This window comes from Oncorhynchus gorbuscha, linkage group LG10 (assembly GCF_021184085.1).
Source record: "Oncorhynchus gorbuscha isolate QuinsamMale2020 ecotype Even-year linkage group LG10, OgorEven_v1.0, whole genome shotgun sequence".
NCBI lineage: Eukaryota > Metazoa > Chordata > Actinopteri > Salmoniformes > Salmonidae > Oncorhynchus > Oncorhynchus gorbuscha.
The window spans coordinates 56545494-56564816 of NC_060182.1; the positions used below are offsets into that span (position 1 = coordinate 56545494).

The 19323-nt window shown below is 44.4% G+C and overlaps 1 protein-coding gene across 1 annotated transcript; it reads left to right on the forward strand.

Moving 5' to 3' along the window:
• Positions 1 to 4259: 4259 nt before the first annotated feature.
• LOC124045208 (transcription cofactor vestigial-like protein 2) lies at positions 4260 to 9741 on the forward strand. The gene is made up of 4 exons (XM_046364470.1): positions 4260 to 4524; positions 5200 to 5530; positions 7219 to 7659; positions 8597 to 9741. The coding sequence occupies exons 1-4, from the start codon at positions 4438 to 4440 to the stop codon at positions 8638 to 8640; spliced, it is 903 nt and encodes a 300-aa protein (XP_046220426.1). The 5' UTR covers positions 4260 to 4437; the 3' UTR covers positions 8641 to 9741.
• The last annotated feature ends 9582 nt before the right edge of the window (positions 9742 to 19323 follow it).

The window sequence follows — 19323 nt, forward strand, 5'->3', positions numbered from 1 at the left end:
TGTCACGATCATATTGGAGCTCTAAATAAAGCTGGTGCCATTACTTCTTTCAACAGGTCAGCCAATCAGAGGTGTCGGAACAGTTCTCCTTTCGCCTGTGTAGAAAGAGGATGGGTTTGGATGTCCGGGGTCATATGCAACAGTGATGTAACTTGTTTATTTTCAGCTAGCGCACACCACGGACACACACACGCAAACACATACACATTATTGTGCTTTAATACACAATAAACCGTTCAAATAAATAAAGTATAAATCAATACAATTAATTATTTATAAATCCATTGCCTAAATGAGCAATCATTATGCACAAATAATGGACACTAATGCTCATAATGATGTATAAAGACATTAACCTATTTTAACCTGCTTGTGCCCCACCTCTATTCTCTGCTCCAGTCAAGGGGTTGCGTCACTCGCCCTACTCCCTTTCCTAGTGTGGTCAGTATATGACAACTGTTGCATTGCTAACCACACACACACACACACACACACTGTTGCCAAATAGTGACAAATGACTGTAGATGATTGTTTCGGAGGAAAGGCAGAGTGAGGTAAGACAACGATGAGGTTTATGTGTTGCTGGGGAAGAGAGGGAAGAGGGAGATAGAAAGTCATGGTCATTAATACTAGAAGTCTCCATTCCATCAGCAGCAGCTGTTTATCACGCTGTAAGTTGGAGTGCACCAACATTGCATCACACACGGCTCTGGCTCCAGCACCCCAGCCGCCGGCTCTGCCCAGCTCCGTCCTGTATGTTAAATATTTAGGCAGACGACAACATCAAAACAGCATTGTAAGAAAGAAAAATACAAAATAAATGAAATAATGCCACAGCAGTGCTGAATCAGAGCTTAAACTGCAAAAGTAAAAGCATTAGTTGTTACGCAACACATAAACATAGCAACATGATATCCAAAATGTCCTTTACAATGTTTCTACCTTCTGTAGACATTGTATCACAGGGATTCTAGACATCAACATCCACCCACCCCCCTAAGCAGCAACACGACTTCACCCAAACTTCCCACCGGCCTCATTTGCTAACAGACATCAGAGGCATTCCAACTCATCTGACACTCGTCGAAGGAATTCTGCAAATATTCCACACAATTCTCCCAGGCAGTCCAGAGTGTCTGTCAAAAAGACTGGAATACCGACCAAATCAGGCTCCTTTAAAAATTAAAGCGCCACCTTGCTCCTTTAAACTATTAAAACCCCCCAGAGTCAAAGTCCGCGCCTCCATGGAAATCTAATTAGCTCCTTTAAAAATGAAAGCGCCACCTTGCTCCTTTAAAATATTAAAACCCCTCAGAGTCAAAGTCCACGCCTCCATGGAAATTGAATTAGCATTATAAACAAATCCCCATAAGAATCTGTCGATTTAAGCTAGAGATATTTGTGTTTTTGCGTTGCATATGGCTTACTCCACCGCATCCGCCAATGTCTAGCACAGTGTCGCACTTTCGCACTTCCATATCTGTGGTGAAAGGTGAAAGAGACAGTGAGACATCCTGAAAATCAGTCTTCTCACAAAATCGTCTGTAGCGCCTGAATGGTTTGGGCTGCTCACTAATATGACCACTCTGTTGAAAGGTGTTTTGCTCTAGGACGCCCACAGGCGTCACAACACTTGTCTGAAGGTCCTCCAGTATGGTTTGAAAATATTCTATATAAAAGTATATATACAGTGCATTTCGAAAGTATTCAGGCACCTTCACTTTTTCCACATTTTGTTATGTTACAGCCTTATTAAAAAATGGATTCAATAAACTATTTTCCTCGTCAATCTACACACAATACCCCAATAACGACGAAGTGTAAACAGCATTTCAGAAAATGTTCCACATTTTTGCAAATGTATTAAAATAAATCAAACAGAAATACCTAATTTAAATAAGTATTCAGACCCTTTGCTATGATACACGAAATTGAGCTCAGCTGCATCCTGTTTCCATTCATCATCCTTGAGATGTTTCTAAAACTTGACTGGGGTCCACATGTGGTAAATTCAATTGATTGAACATGATTTGGAAAGGCACACACCTTCAATATCAGGTCCCACAGTCCCACAGTTGACAGTGCATGTCAGAGCAAAAACTGTGGCCTCCGTCATTCTTAAATAGAAGAAGTTTCCTCTTCCTAGAGCTGGCAGCCCGACCAAACGGAAAATCAGATGGTCACTCTGACAGAGCTCCAGAGTTCCTCTGTGGAGATTGGAGGACCTTCCAGAAGGACAAACATCTCTGCAGCACTCCACTAATCAAGCCTTTATGGTAGAGTGGCCAGACGGAAGCCACTCCTTATTAAAGGGCACATGACAGCCCACTTTGAATTTGCCAAAAGGCACCTAAAGGACTCTCAGACCATGAGAAACAAGATTATCTGGTCTGATGAAACCAAGATTGAACTCTTTGGCCTGAATGCCAAGCGTCACGTCTGGAGGAAACCAGGCACTGCTCATCACCTGGCCAATACCATCCCTACGGTGAAGCATGGTCGGTGGCAGCATCATGCTGTGTGGAGGTTTTTCAGCTGCAGGGTCTGGGGAACTATTCAGGATTGAAGAAAGATGAACAGAGCAAAGTACTGAGAGATCGTTGATAAAAACCTGCTCCAGAGCACTCAGGATCTCAGACTGAGGCGAAGGTTCACCTTCCAACAGGACAACAACCCTAAACAGACAGCCAAAACAACGCAGGAGTGGCTTCAGGACAAGTCTTTGAATATCCTTGAGTGGCCCAGCCAGAGACCGGACTTGAACTCGATCAAGCATCTCTGGACAGACCTGAAAATAGCTGAGCAGCGACGCTTCCCATCCAACCTGACAGCGCTTGACAGAATCTACAGAGAAGAATGGGAGTAACTCCCCAAATACAGGTGTGCCAAGCTTGTAGCATCATAGCCAATAAGAGTCGAGGCTGTAATTGCTGCCAAAGGTGCTTCAACAAAGTACTGAGTAAAGGGTGTGAATACTTATGTACAGTGGGGCAAAAAAGTATTTAGTCAGCCACCAATTGTGCAAGTTCGCCCACTTAAAAAGATGAGAGGCCTGTAATTTTCATCATAGGTACACTTCAACTATGACAGACAAAATGAGAGAGAAAAAAATCCACGAAATCACATTGTAGGATTTTTAATTAATTAATTTGCAAATGATGGTGGAAAATAAGTATTATAAATAAGTAAATTCATCAACTAACTTTTGTATATATTTCTTAGATACTTCAAGGGGTCTTAAAATTCAAAATCAAATAGATAAATGATCCTTGGTATGAACTTCTTAAAACAATTCCATATAGCTTAAAAAATATCTTCTCGGGCTTAGAGAGGGCTTGGACTGTTATGGGTTTAATGGGTCACATTTCTGATAGGACATCTAACCTAATCAAAGTAAAATAATTCATGTAGGGTAAATTGATTCATATTTTCCTTTTGTTATTATAAAATCGTACTATGACATCAGATGACATACTACCCGAGGAGAGCTCCTTGTTTGTGTAACTGATGGGTGATAATTTGTCATGGAATTGTGTATTTCTTTTCTCCTGGTGTTGGTATGGCCAGTGTGTGCACCCTACAGTTGACACCTTAGTGTCATTCTGAGAATTCCACCAAATAGCTCCAATGTCCGCAGACTTTACTTGGCTACCCCATGGATGTTTTAAAGGATGGCCGACTTGACACTTTAAATGGGAATAGAATACACATTTCCTATATCCACTGACCGAGCGCCTTCTCTTTAATGAAGTCACTTGCTTGTTAAAATTACTCTATTGCCTCTACGACCATAACTGAATCCACTTCTGCGGTGGGCCTATTGGCCTATGACCCTCTGTGTAACCCTTGGAAAAGTTTATTTTGGGGTCAAAGAAGTTAAGGATCATGCCAAATAAATTAGACAGATTACTTTATGGACATTGGAAAACGTGCATGGACAATAGAAAACGTGCATGGACAATAGGTCATTCGATAATAATAGATTTATTTTACAATCATGAACCGATTACTCACAAATTATCATTGGCTACATTTCTTAATAGCCTACAATTCTTATCTTAATAGAAATAAATCGTAATATATTTTCGTGCTCTTTACTAAACAGTTTAGGCTTATGTAATATTACAAATCAGAGCATTTATTTTAGCGGGAAGCTATTGGACAAGCTACAGGACACTCTTGTGTGTGTTTTGTTGTATAAACCTCTCTCACCACAATCTGAGAGCGCAGCTGCTGTTGCGCAGCGTAGCAGAGAGCGCTCTCTGGAGTGATGTCGAGCCTCGTGCTGCCTGCTGCGCATTGCCACTGACCGAGCGCCTTCTCTAGTTGCCTTGCTGCTGCTGGTAGCGGAATGTTGTCGCTCTCTTACAACGTTGGTTTCCATATGACAGTGCGACACTTCCCTTCCCTGGCCTGAGAGGACACCGTGTCATTACCATGAGTTGTTTGGATGTTATGTACCCAGCCTATGGACATTACGCACCGTACGCTCCAGCCGCCCCCGTGTTCATCAACAGCTTCCAGGTAAGGAGGCGCTGTCAAATGTTTTCGAATGAACTAATTAAACGCGCGAGAGAAACTTTGTTTTCCGAGAATAAGTTTATTTGCATAAAAAAGTAACCTATTTGATTGTTTTACCTACACTAAATGTTGGATCTATGGGCAGATTATCAACGAGGTCTGTAAGAAACCAAATGTCTCCGAAAAATGTTTCCAAAACCTGCACTTCTCTGTTTCTAAATTTCCCATGATCAATGCTATGGATCTCACATTTGTTTTGTCTAATGATGGTAGTTTATCAGACCCATAAGCAGTGGATGTATGTTGTCGGTATTTGTATGACAGGGGGCTTACCAATTGGCACAAACTGATTTCGTTTGAATAGTTGTGGAGAAAACAGTGTCATGACCACAAGACTATTAGTCAATACACACACACACACACACACACACACACACACACACACACACACACACACACACACACACACACACACACACACACACACACACACACACACACACACACACACACACACACACACACACACACACACACACACACACACACACACACACACACACACACACACACACACACACACACACGTCTTATGTCACAATAGACTTGGTCTTCCAGATCTCTCCCTTCTAACAACTGTCCATTGACCCCACCCTGCCGCCCTTCCTCCCCCTTCAGGCACCCATTGGTCTGAGGAGCCCCTCTCCTCGCCACAGAGACTTCATGATGGAGAGTGCGGAGATGACAAGGTGTCCGGAGGGGGTATCGGCGGGCCCTGGCTCTTCCTCCTCCGCCTCTTCCTCATCCTCATATCCCCGTGCCACTCGACCAGAGGAGTGCCATAAGGAGAAACAGGAAGTGCCCGAGGCTGAGTACCTGACGTCTCGTTGTGTCCTCTTCACGTACTACCAAGGGGACATCAGCAGTGTGGTAGACGAACACTTCTCCAGGGCACTCAGCTCCTACATGGAGGGAGAGGGCAAGAGGAGGACATCGGACCTGGGCACAGGTAGCGTGTGTGTGTGTGTGTGTAGATATAAAATGGCAAACCAAAACGGCAAAGAAATGGACAGAAGTGTGCTTGTTTAGTGGTGCCTGTTGTCCTCTGCCCTAATGGGGTCAGAGGTTAGGAAGGCTTGAGGGTCAAGGGTCAGGGATATTATTATGCTTCATGTGTGACATGCTTCATGCTCTCAGTTAAGTGTGTTTTGGGCAGTTAAGTGTAGTTTGATGATTTTTCAGAAGAATATTACTCCAGATACAGGTAAGATCAACAAAGTTCAGGATTTGGGCCAAGAAATGACCCAATGGTAGGCAGTATGTCATGAATGAAACTGATATTATAGAGAGAACCAGGTAAAGAAATTGTTTTACACAAAAGAGACTGACATTACTCAGATGAATGGGTTATCAACAATCAGTGGATGTTTTCTCGACAATCACCAACAGGTGCAGACAGCGTCAACCAATGTCTTCACATGAATTGTATTCTACAGCTTTTTTTATTTATTTTTACAAATGGTTTCAACTTTCTCTCGATCAATGGTACCACTATTACATTCGCCAAAGTAGTCACCCAAACTCGAGTTGTGCTCTGCCTGTCCTCCCGATTTCCATGTAGGTCTTAGATCCTCCCTCTCTCGTTGGACGTCTTCCTGCCTGACAACAGATACTATGTTTATACGGGGCCGTAAGCGTTGAACCCCGCGGGTCGGCATATCGCCTTCAAATGGCTCCGGGCGCGGCCCCACAATGGCCGCTGCTGATTTATCACACAACTGGTTTGATTGGGGCTGCCGCACGACGGTGTCTTTTTTCGGAGTAATTCTAAATATAAAAAGTAACAGTCTAAAAGCCTAAAACTGTCCCACTGACATTCTGCTTCGGGCAGACGGAGTGGTGCAGAAAAAAACAACAGGTGGGGGGGTGTTGTTGGGGGAGGGGTTTCGTGTACAGGTCCAGAGGAGGGGGTAAGTAAGGGGGCTGGGGGGAGGCAGGACACAGGGCCAGGGTTCTCTTCCTCTCTGTGTCAGTGAGTGTCTGTATCTCTCTCTGCTTCAAGTTTTAATGTCCCGTGCACAAACGAGTACAGTGAAATGCCTTTCTTGCCAGCTCTAAACCTAAGAATAACAAGGTAGAAGAAAAAACGCACAACAAATACAAATAAGAAATAAGAACATGAGAAGTAAGTAAGCTACTGTACATACAGGGTCTGTTCCAATACCAATTTACAGGGATACTGGAGTGATATAGGTTGATATGTATAGGGGTAAGATGACTGGGCATCAGGATATACAGTATATGATGATTGTATGTGAATGTGTGTGCGTGTGTGTAGAGTCAGTATAAATATGTGTGCATGTTATGTGTGTGAGCAAATTAAGTGAGTGTGTGTGTGTAGTCAGTATAAAAATACAAGGTCAACTCAGTCCATGTCGCCATTTTGTTAGCAGTCTTGGTGTCAGACTCGGTCTGTCTATTCGTCTGTCTATTTGTTTCTCTCTCTCTCTCTCTGGCCTGCAGGAGACTCCTGTTGGTAGGACTGTGTGCTGTATGTACATTTGTGTAAAAACCATATGACCTAATGTTGTTTTCATGACTTGCATCCATCTCTCACGGGCTATTCCATATGTGTCTGTAAATGATGCCATACAACTGTCCGTGACATATGCCTACCCCCCCCCCCCTCTCTCTCAGATACCCCTTCACCCAGTAGTCGCCGAAGCTTCCCCCCCTCCTTCTGGGACAGCAACTACTCCTCCCCCCAAAGTCGCTCCCACTGCGAACCCGGAATGCCCACCTATTCCATGGACCCCTACGCTTCCGGACTCCGCCCGGGCATTCCGCACCCTCACGCCCATCCTCACAGTCACCCCCACTCGCACCTCCACCCATCAGAGGGGTGGGGCTACACCCCGAGCCAGGCCTACGGGCCCTCCAGGCCCCTCCACGAACTCTACACTCCTGGTGGCCTGGAGCCCCACCACCCCTACAGCCCCTTGCTTATGCCCACCGTGCGGCCCCACCACCTGGGCTCCCTCCCTGTGCACCACCCCTATGACGTCACCAAGCTGGACCCCACCGCGCCCTGGCCGGGCCTGCTGCCCCCCGGAGAGATGGCCCTCAACATGGACGCAGGTATGGAGTCGCTTCTCTACTTCAGCGGAGCCTACCGCAACCACAACAAGCACAACCACAACAACAGCCACCTGCAACTTTTCAATAGCAGTCCTCTCTGCTGCAGCCACAGCCACCTGCGTGTCCACAGTCCCATAAATTTGCAATATCGGTTAACACCATGAACCTCAAACGCTCGACAGGCTTTTGACCACTGACATTAACATTGGAAAGCTGCTTTTTGAGCAGAAAGTATTTTAATACAGATGAATGTGTACCCGCAACCCCAATGAAATGGACTTTTCAATATCATCTGTCAACACAGTTTAGTCATTTCAGTTGTCATTGTGCTATTGTTCCAAATTCTACAATGTAAGCTGATCAATCATGTAATACTATTAAATGTCAGTTTCCCACCAGACGAACTGTCACCTGACCATATAACGATGGCTGCCGAGCACACCAAACATTTATTTGGTGTGGCAGCCATCAGAATCCACCAGTATGCGTTATTGACCAAAAAAAAAACATACTTTTACCAGTTCTCTATCAGTGTGTTTTGCCCTCTGTGCTGGGACGGTTTAGTGCCAATAATGAACTGTTTTGTCCACCTCACTCTCTAACCAGAGCCTAATTTGGCGATTAACATCCACTCACACCTTAGTCTTCAGTCTCGGTACACTACACCTCTACATTAACCTGGTCCTACAAGCCACCTCAGCAGTTTATTTCTTTCAGTTTTAGGTCACATTTGTGAGCTGTCCAACTGTATGTTTCTTTGCTGCTGTTGTATGGCACAAACAGAAAATTAGTGTCAGAGAAAACACATCATCAATAGCCTTTACATTTTTTTGAAGCTGTTTGGATTAAAGAGCAGGAGCAGCCATGACAACCATTGTGCCTCGTTCTCATTGTTTTCCTCCATTGTATCTTCTTTCTTTTTTTTCTACATCCCCAGGCCTCCAGCATCACAAGAAAGGGAAGGACCTGTACTGGTTTTAACAACCCTCCTCCTTTGCCATCGACCAGCCATTACCGGATCCAATTAGGACGTCTGGACCTGTACCATTGAAGCGCCCCCTCCTCGCCGTTCCCTCATCCCCCTTTATCACTCACCCACCACCGCCCTCGTCCCCCCTCATTTGCCCTCGCCTCCCCCCCAGGCCCACAGTGCCAGCGCAGCCGAGAGGCTCCAGGTCGGCATGTGTGTACCGTGGAGATAAAGACTCAGAGGCTGGGCTTATGGAGAGCAGAGAGAGAAGATGTACAGCCTTGGAGACCACTGTTCTGTGTTCTGTGATGACTGGCCTATCCCTCTCCTATCCCTGCTCAGGGCTCATCTGTGTGGTGTAGCAGCATAGAGACCATTGGAGGACACTAGCAATGTGCTAACAACAGTGTCCTGGTTTGGATAGAGAGACAGAGAGGGACAGGCTCATAAGAAACTTCCTTTGGACACAGGGGGAAGTGCAAACTAAGACGGATGAGATAAAATGGTATTTATCACATGCTTCGTAAACAACAGGTGTAGACGTAACATTGAAATGCTTAAACCGGTCGCCCAATCTTTCACTACACCCCTCCCTACTGCAGGTTCTCTTCTCTGTGTTGACACTGCACTCGTCATCTATATTATCCGGGCAGTTATCTGCATTTCGTCAAATGGACATGCGATGATTGGACTGGCTGTGAATGGTTTTGGATTGTGACTGTAATCATAATGTTTATTTTCTTTCTTTTTTTCTATTTATTTGTGTTGTAATATGCATTTCTGAAATGAAATCTTCATTTGGCCAGTGCTCTGGAAATACTCTGGTTGTGGTTTATTAATAGCTGGTTGAGAAGTTCTTGAAGAATGATTGCGAGAGGCTATAAAAGGTGTTTGACAGTATTTGTTGATCTATGAACTAACCTTTTAGTTTGAGGAAAGGAAACACTACAATGTATGTCAATGATCAGCATAGTTAATAATAAGAATTTCGTTATACATGTGACTTGTAGCCGTTTTAAAAATGTGGACCTTAGAAGTGTTATTCAGGGCGTGCATTCTCTTGCTTGTGTCAAGAAATAACATTATTTGTCAATAAATATTTTTATGGTAAATTCAGACTTTTTTTCAATATCTGTACAGAATTATTAGAGTGATTTTTAAAAAGTATATGGACCCGTCAGCATAACCCAGTGGCAACGATGTCATCATGGAGTCTTTTGTGACGTCAGGGTCAGGTTATAAACTGGTTACAATGATGTCATCATGAAGTCTTTTGTGACGTCAGGGTCAGGTTATAAACTGGTTACAATGATGTCATCATGAAGTCTTTTGTGACGCCAGGGTCAGGTTATAAACTGGTTACAATGATGTCATCATGAAGTCTTTTGTGACGTCAGGGTCAGGTTATAAACTGGTTACAATGATGTCATCATGAAGTCTTGTGACGCCAGGGTCAGGTTATAAACTGGTTTTAAAATGTTAAATGGTTCTCTGACCAAATGACACATCTTTCCAATGACTTGTTTATGTTGTCATGAAAAACCCCCCACCTTTGACTGGTTGTAATCTGGTCATATGTCGTCTTTTCAAACAGGGAATTATGTAATTGTTATATTACATGTCACATTTTGCCTGCTGGGGAAAGCTAGTGGAAGCCTGAAGATATGTTACACTTGAAATGACCGTGATTGAGTTATCAATGTAAACAACATAGTTTTGTGGGGCGTAAATTTAAACAGAATTAAATTCCAAAAATGTAATTTATTTTTCAAATAATCCAAACACCTCCGAAGACATTCTGTTCTACTTCCATTTGACACTTTGACACCTATGAAGTGGAAACGAGCTTTGAATTCCAATTATGTGTAATCCGAGATGACTCCAACACTCCCAGTTATGCACAAGTGTTGCTGCACTATTGATCCAGATGATAATCAAATTGTGTCAGTATGCCAAGCATCGTACATGTTCATTTCGATGGACATTATGTTTGAGCCACTCGGGAGCAGCCAAGTATGTCACTGGCTGAGTCCCAAATTGCATCCTATTACCTATGCAGTGCACTACCTTTGTCCAGAGCGCTATGGGCCCCAGTCAAAAGTAGTGAATAGGGTGCCATTTGGGACACAAGCATGGCCCCAGAGGCTTGGAAAAACACGTAAAGTAATCAAGTTGGAATGACTTTTTGAGGAACTGTATTTTGTTGCTAAAAGCACCCTCTGCCAGACAACTTAAAGCCATGCATGTACACAATTACAAAAGGTATATTATCAGGTATACCGTTTTGTAAGCGGAATAAGCATAGGGTATATTACATCCCATTTAAGTCACAAAGATCATATTCAAATACTTACAGTGAATTAATTAGATTTTAAAGATGTAATTCGACAATGTAAGCATAGACATGTTTATATATCAAATCTGCCACTACAACTGTAATGACCTAAAGAACATGTAACAGCATTTTGTTCAGCTACACCAGTTAGACTATCCTTAGTGACCCCCAAAGAGATGCACACATAGATGTACACCTGCCCCTTCCATGACATAGACTGAATGGAGGTATTTATGGAGATAGTTTAGTGCCTAAAATAAGGGGATACATACATGTAAATAAAGAATTAGAAATAGTTTCTTGATCTGTCTTTATATCTCCCAGATATAGGACAGACACTTCAGAACCAACTTCCTTCAGATAATGTTTTAATTGTTCCATGTAGGGAATCTGTTATTCAATACGTTTCTATTGGTTAATGCCAGTATTGCCAAATTCAATGTTTCATCCATTAAGTTTTTTAATATATTTTTTGACAGGGTTCTTAAAATACTAAATCAAACAGTTAAATCATCTTTGTTTTAAGAATGACCATCTTAAAACAATTCCAAAATGTTTGCTTTAGAACCCTTCTCCCTCCTCTGGCTTAGACAGGGCTTAGATTCTAGAGAGTTAAAGAATGATTTTTAAGTCTTGAGACAATTGATGCATGGATTGGGTATGTGTGCCAGAGGGAGAATGGGCTAAACAAAACATTGAAATACCAGGCACATCGGTTTGTGTCAAGGACTGCAACGCTGCTGGGTTTTAACCATACCTACATGTACAGTGGGGCAAAAAAGTATTTAGTCAGCCACCAATTGCGCAAGTTCTCCCACTTAAAAAGATGAGAGGCCTGTAATTTTCATCATAGGTACACTTCAACTATGACAGACAAAATGAAAAAAAAATCCAGAAAATCACATTGTAGGATTTTTAATGAATTTATTTGCAAATTACGGTGGAAAATAAGTTTTTGGTCACCTACAAACAAGCAAGATTTCTGGCTCTCACAGACCTGTAACTTCTTCTTTAAGAGCCTCCCTTGTCCTCCACTCGTTACCTGTATTAATGGCACCTGTTTGAACTTGTTATCAGTATAAAATACACCTGTCCACAACCTCAAACAGTCACACTCCAAACTCCACTATAGCCAAGACCAAAGAGCTGTCAAAGGACACCAGAAACAAAATTGTAGACCTGCACCAGGCTGGGAAGACTGAATGTGCAATAGGTAAGCAGCTTGGTTTGAAGAAATCAACTGTGGGAGCAATTATTAGGAAATGGAAGACATACAAGACCACTGATAATCTCCCTCAATCTGGGGCTCCACGCAAGATCTCACCCCATGTGGTCAAAATGATCACGGTGAGCAAAAATCATAGAACCACACGGGGGGACCTAGTGAATGACCTGCAGAGAGCTTGGACTAAAGTAACAAAACCTACCATCAGTAACACACTATGCCGCCAGGGACTCAAATCCTGCAGTGCCAGACGTGTCCCCCTGCTTAAGCCAGTACATGTCCAGGCCCGTCTGAAGTTTGCTAGAGAGCATTTGGATGATCCAGAAGAAGATTGGGAGAATGTCATATGGTCAGATGAAACCAAAATATAACTCTTTGGTAAAAACTCCACTCGTCGTGTTTGGAGGACAAAGAATGCTGAGTTGCATCCAAAGAACACCATACCTACTGTGAAGCATGGGGGTGGAAACATCATGCTTTGGGGCTGTTTTTCTGCAAAGGGACCAGGACGACTGATCTGTGTAAAGGAAAGAATGAATGGGGCCATGAGATTGAGTGAAAACCTCCTTCCATCAGCAAGGGCATTGAAGATGAAACGTGGCTGGGTCTTTCAGCATGCCAATGATCCCAAACACACCGCCTGGGCAATGAAGGAGTGGCTTCGTAAGAAGCATTTCAAGGTCCTGGAGTGGCCTAGCCAGTCTCCAGATCTCAACCCCATAGAAAATCTTTGGAGGGAGTTGAAAGTCCGTGTTTCCCAGCAACAGCCCCAAAACATCACTGCTCTAGAGGAGATCTGCATGGAGGAATGGGCCAAAATACCAGCAACAGTGTGTGAAAACCTTGTGAAGACTTACAGAAAACGTTTGACCTCTGTCATTGCCAACAAAGGGTATATAACAAAGTATTGAGATAAACTTCTGTTATTGACCAAATACTTATTTTCCACCATAATTTGCAAATAAATAAATTAAAAATCCTACAATGTCATTTTCTGGATTTGTTTTTATCATTTTGTCTTTCATAGTTGAAGTGTACCTATGATGAAAATTACAGGCCTCTCATCTTTTTAAGTGGGAGAACTTGCACAATTGGTGGCTGACTAAATACTTTTTTGCCCCACTGTACATACTACCTCAATAAGCCTGACTAACCAGTTCCTGTGTATAGCCTTGCTACACTTATTTTCAAATGTCTTTTTTTGTAACGGCGTTCGACTGTTGAAGGAGAAGCAGACCAAAATGCAGCGTGGTGGTTACTCATGTTCTTTAATGAAGAATCGACGATACATGAAATAACTAATAAATACAAAACAACAAACGGAACGTGAAAACTTATACAGCCTGTCTGGTGAACAACTACACAGAAACAGGAACAATCACCCACGAAAACACTAACAGAATATGGCTGCCTAAATATGTCTCCCAATCAGAGACAACGATAATCACCTGACTCTGATTGAGAACCGCCTCAGGCAGCCATAGACTAATTAGACACCCCACAAAACCCCAAGACAAAAAACACACCACAATAACCCATGTCACACCCTGGCCTGACCAAATAAATAAATAAAACACAAAATACAATGACCAAGGCGTCACAGAACACCCCCCCCCCCCCCTAAGGTGCGGACTCCCGGACGCACCTCAAAACCATAGGGAGGGTCTGGGTGGGCGTCTGTCCATGGTGGCGGCTCCGGCTCGGGACGTGGACCCCACTCCATTAATGTCATAGTTCTTCCCCTTCGCATCCTGGGATAGTCCACCCTCACCGCCGACCATGGCCTAGTAGTCCTCACACAGAACCCCACTGGACTGAGGGGCAGCTCGGGACTGAGGGGCAGCTCGGGACTGAGGGGCAGCTCGGCACTGAGGGGCAGCTCAGCACTGAGGGGCAGCCCAGCACTGAGGGGAAGCCCAGCACTGAGGGGAAGCCCAGCACTGAGGGAAAACACCCACTGAGGGAAAGCCCGGCACTGAGGGGAAGCTCGGCACTGAGAGGAAGCTCAGGCAGGTAGTTGGCTCCGGGAGATCCTGGCTGGCTGACGGATCTGGAAGAGTCTGGTTGACTGGCAGATCTGGAAGAGTCTGGTTGACTGGCAGATCTGGAAGAGTTTGGTTGACTGGCAGATCTGGAAGAGTCTGGTTGACTGGCAGATCTGGAAGAGTCTGGTTGACTGGCAGATCTGGAAGAGTCTGGTTGACTGGCAGATCTGGAAGAGTCTGGTTGACTGGCAGATCTGGAAGATCATGGCTGACTGGTGGATCTAGCTGCTCTGGCTGCTCCATGCAGACTGGCAGCTCTGGCTGCTCCATGTAGACTGGCAGCTCTGGCTGCTCCATGTAGACTGGCAGCTCTGGCTGCTCCATGCAGACTGGCAGCTCTGGCTGCTCCATGCAGATTGGCAGCTCTGGCTGCTCCATTCAGATTGGCAGCTCTGGCTGCTCCATGCAGACTGGCAGCTCTGGCTGCTCCATGCAGACTGGCAGCTCTGGCTGCTCCATGCAGACTGGCAGCTCTGGCTGCTCCATGCAAACTGGCAGCTCTGGCTGCTCCATGCAAACTGGCAGCTCAGGCTGTGCTGAACAGGCAGGAGGCTCCGGCAGCGCTGTAGAGGAGGAAGGCTCTGGAAGCGCTGAACAGGCGGGAGACTCCGGCAGCGCAGGAGAGGAGGAAAACACTGGCTGCGCTGAACAGGCGGGAGGATCTGACAGCGCTAGAGAGAAGGATGGCTCTGGTTGTGCTGAACAGGTGAGGCGCACTGAAGGCCTGGTGCGTGGTGCTGGAACTGGTGGTACTGGATCGAGGACACGCACAGGAAGCCTGGTGCGGGGAGCTGCCACCGGCGGACTGGTGTGTGGTGCTGGCTCTGGATAGACCGGACCGTGCAGGCGCACTGGAGCTCTTGAGCACCGAGCCTGCCCAACCTTACCTGGCTCGATGCCCACTCTAGCCCGGCCAATACGAAGAGCTGGTATGAACCACACTATGCACCCGCACTGGAAACACCGTGCGCTCCATAGCATAACACGGTGCCTGCCCGGTTTCTCTGGCCCCCCGGTAAGCACAGGGAGTTTGTGCAGGTCTCCTACCTGGCATAGCCATACTCCCTGTAAGCCCCCCCCCAATACATTTTTGGGGCTGACTCTCAGGCTTCCATCCGCGTCGCCGTGCTGCCTCCTCATACCAGCGCCTCTCCGCTTTCTCCACCTCCAGTTCTTCCTTGGGGCGGCGATATTCTCCAGGCTGTGCCCATGGTCCTTTTCCGTCCAATATCTCTTCCCAAGTCCAGAAGTCCTTTGATCGCTGCTCCTCACGATTAACAGGGGGAGTTGGCTCAGGTCTGAACCCTGACTCTGCCACACTCTCCCTGAGCCCCCTCCCCCCAATACATTTTTGGGGCTGCTTTTCGGGCTTCCTTGCCAACAGTGTTCCCTCGTATCGTCGGCTCCTATCTCCGGCTGCCTCTGCTCTCCTAAGTGCCTCCACCTGTTCGCTGGCTGCGCTGAGAGGAGGCGATCTCTTCTGGCCAGTATCTCCTCCCAAGTGTAACAACCTTTGCCATCCAACACGTCCTCCCATGTCCATTCCTCCTTTCGCTGCTCCTGTTGTCGCTGCCTGTTACCACGCCGCTCGGTCCGGGTGTGGTGGGTGATTCTGTAACGACGTTCGTCTGTTGAAGGAGAAGCGGACCAAAATGCAGCGTGGTGGTTACTCATGTTCTTTAATGAAGAATCGACGATATATGAAATAACTAATAAATACAAAACAACAAACGGAACGTGAAAACCTATACAGCCTGTCTGGTGAACAACTACACAGAGACAGGAACAATCACCCACGAAAACACTAACAGAATATGGCTGCCTAAATATGGCTCCCAAACAGAGACAACGATAATCACCTGACTCTGATTGAGAACCGCCTCAGGCAGCCATAGACTAATTAGACACCCCACAAAACCCCAAGACAAAAAACACACCACAATAACCCATGTCACACCCTGGCCTGACCAAATAAATAAATAAAACACAAAATACTAAGACCAAGGCGTGACATTTTTACTGTTGTTTTATTTCTTTACTTACCTACACACACACACACACCTTTTTTTGCACTATTGGTTAGAGCCTGTAAGTAAGCATTTCACTGTAATACAACACCTGTTGTATTTGGCGCACGTGACAAATAAACTTTGATTTTATTTTGATTTTTGACGCTAAACAGTTTCACATGTGTATCAAGAATGGTCCACCAACCATAAGACATCCAGTCAACTTGATACAATTGTGGGAAGTATTGGCGTGAACATGGGCCAGCATGCCTCGAAGAATTGAAGGTGTTCCTAATGTTTGGTATACTCAGTGTATGTTCTCATTTTAATTGGTCATTGCATGGGAATTATATTACATTAGCCTGGTAGTGAACTTCTCACTTCACTTCCCTTGTAGTTTTTCCAAAAACAATTGTTTTGCATGTGTTGAGGCATAGGTGTCAATGCAAACCACTACCTTGCAGAACAGTGCTGCCTTCTGGCGGAGAGTTCTCATTATCACTCCAGATTAACAAAATGCCATCTGCCAGTGCGAGTAAAGTATACTGAACAAAATATATATAAATGCAACATGCAACAATTTCAAAGATTTTACTGAGTTAAAGTTCACATAAGAAAATCAGTCAATTGAAATACATTCATTAGGCCTTAATCTATGGATTTCACATGACTGGGAATATAGATATGCATCTGTTGGTCACAGATACCTAAAAGAAAACAAGTAGGGGAGTGGATCAGAAAACCAGTCAGTATCTGGTGTGACCATGTATTTGCCTCGTGCAGCGCAACAATTTCCTTCGTATAAAGTTGATAAGGCTGTTAATTGTGGCATGTTGTCCCACTCCTCTTCAAAGGCTGTGTGAAGTTTCTGGATATTAGCTGGAACTGGAACATGCTGTCATAGACATCGATCCAGAGCAACTCAAACATGCTCAATGGGTGACATGAATGTTGAGCATTCAGGCCATGGAAGAACTGGGACATTTTCAGCTTCCAGGAATTGTGCACAGATCCTTGCAACATGGGGCCATGCATTATCATGCCGAAACATGTGATGGCAGAGGATGATTTTATATATTTTTACCTTTATTTACAGCCTAGGAACAGTGGGTTAACTGCCTTTTTCAGGGGCAGAACAACAGATTTTTTACTTGTCAGCTCGGGGATTCGATCTTGCAACCTTTCGCTTACAAGTCCAACGCTCTAACCACAAGGCTACCTGCCGCCAAATAGCATGACAATGGGCCTCAGGATCTTGTCATGGTATTTCTGTGCATTCAAATTGCCATAGATAAAATGCAATTGTGTTTTTTGTCCGTAGCTTACACCTGCCTATACCATAACCCCACCGCCAGCATGGGACACTCAGCAAACTAATCTCCCACATGACGCCATACATGTGGTATGGGGTTGTGAGGTCAGTTGGACATAAGTAATTTCAGAGAATTTGGCATTATGTGTGCTGGCCTTATGATAGACTGGCCTTATGATAGAGAAATTAGCATTCAATTTTCTGGCAACAGCTCTGGTGGACATTCCTGCAGTCAGCATGCCAATTGCATACTTGAGACATCTGTGGCATTGTGTTGTGTTGGCATTGTGTGACAAAACTCCACAATTTAGTGTGGCCTTTTATAGCCCCCAGCACAAGGTGCACCTGTGTTATTATCATGCTGTTTAATTAGCTTATTGATATACAATGCCTGTGAGGTGGATGGATGATCTTGGCAAAGGAGAAATGCTCACTAAGAGGGATACAGTATGTGCACAACATTTTAAAGAAACAAGCTTGGTGTGCGTATGTAACATTTACGGAATCTTTTATTTCAAAGGACCAACACTTCACATGTTGTGTTTGTTTTTTGTTCAGTGTGCTTGTGCATAACAATAGGTCATGTACTTTTATGTCAATACAGGAACTGGTTCTCTGCAGCTCGGTTGGTCGAGAATGGCCCGGTCCAGGCCTCTATGCTGCCCTAAGCGAGACAAGAAAAATTGTTGCTTGCAACACCAGGAAAGTTGGTTCAATCCCTGGACCACCAATTCGTAAAACATGTATGCACCCATGAGTGTAAGTCGCTTTGAATAAAAGCTTTTGCTAAATTGGCATATATTATATTAAATAAATGGAGAGGAATTTTAGTTTAGAATGGCCACCACGTATATTCCATTATCAACATACACTACCGTTCAAATGTTTGGGGCCACTTAGACATTTACTTGTTTTTGTCGATTAAATAACATCAAATTGATCAGAAATACAGTGTAGACATTGTTAATTTTGTAAATGACTATTGTAGCTGGAAACGGTTTTTCTGGAATATCTACGTAGGCATACAGAGGCTCATTATCAGCAACCATCACTCCTGTGTTCCAATGGCACGTTGTGTTAGCTAATCCAAGTTTATCATTTTAAAAGGCTAATTGATCATTAGAAAACCCTTTTGCAATTGTGTTAGCACAGCTGAAAACTGTTGTCCTGATTAAAGAAGCAATACAACTGGCCTTCTTTAGATTAGTTGAGTATCTGGAGCATCAGTATTTGTAGGTAATTTAATGGCCAGAAACAAAGAACTTTCTTCTGAAATTCGTCAGTCTATTCTTGTTCTGAGAAATGAAGGCTATTCCATGTGAGAAACTGCCAAGAAACTGAAGATCTCGTACGAGGCTGTGTACTACTCCCTTCACAGAACAGAGCAAACTGTCTCTAACCAGAATATAAATAGGAGTGGGAGGCCCCGGTGCACAACTGAGCAAGAGGACAAGTACATTAAAGTGTCTAGTTTGAGAAACAGACACCTTACAAGTCCTCAACTGGCAGCTTCATTAAATAGTACCTGCAAAACACCAGTCTCAACATCAACAGTTGAAGAGGCGACTACGGGATGCTGGCCTTGTAGCTCGACTTCCTTAACATTAGAGATCGCGCACCAGCGGATTTTAACAAAGAGACCGATTACATGCAATCAAACCCTAAGTCTAAAGTACTGTGATATAATGTGACTGACATACTTTGGGCCAGCAAATGCACAGCAATTTGTTGCTGTTCAAGAAATGTCACCTGGATGCAATTCAAGATA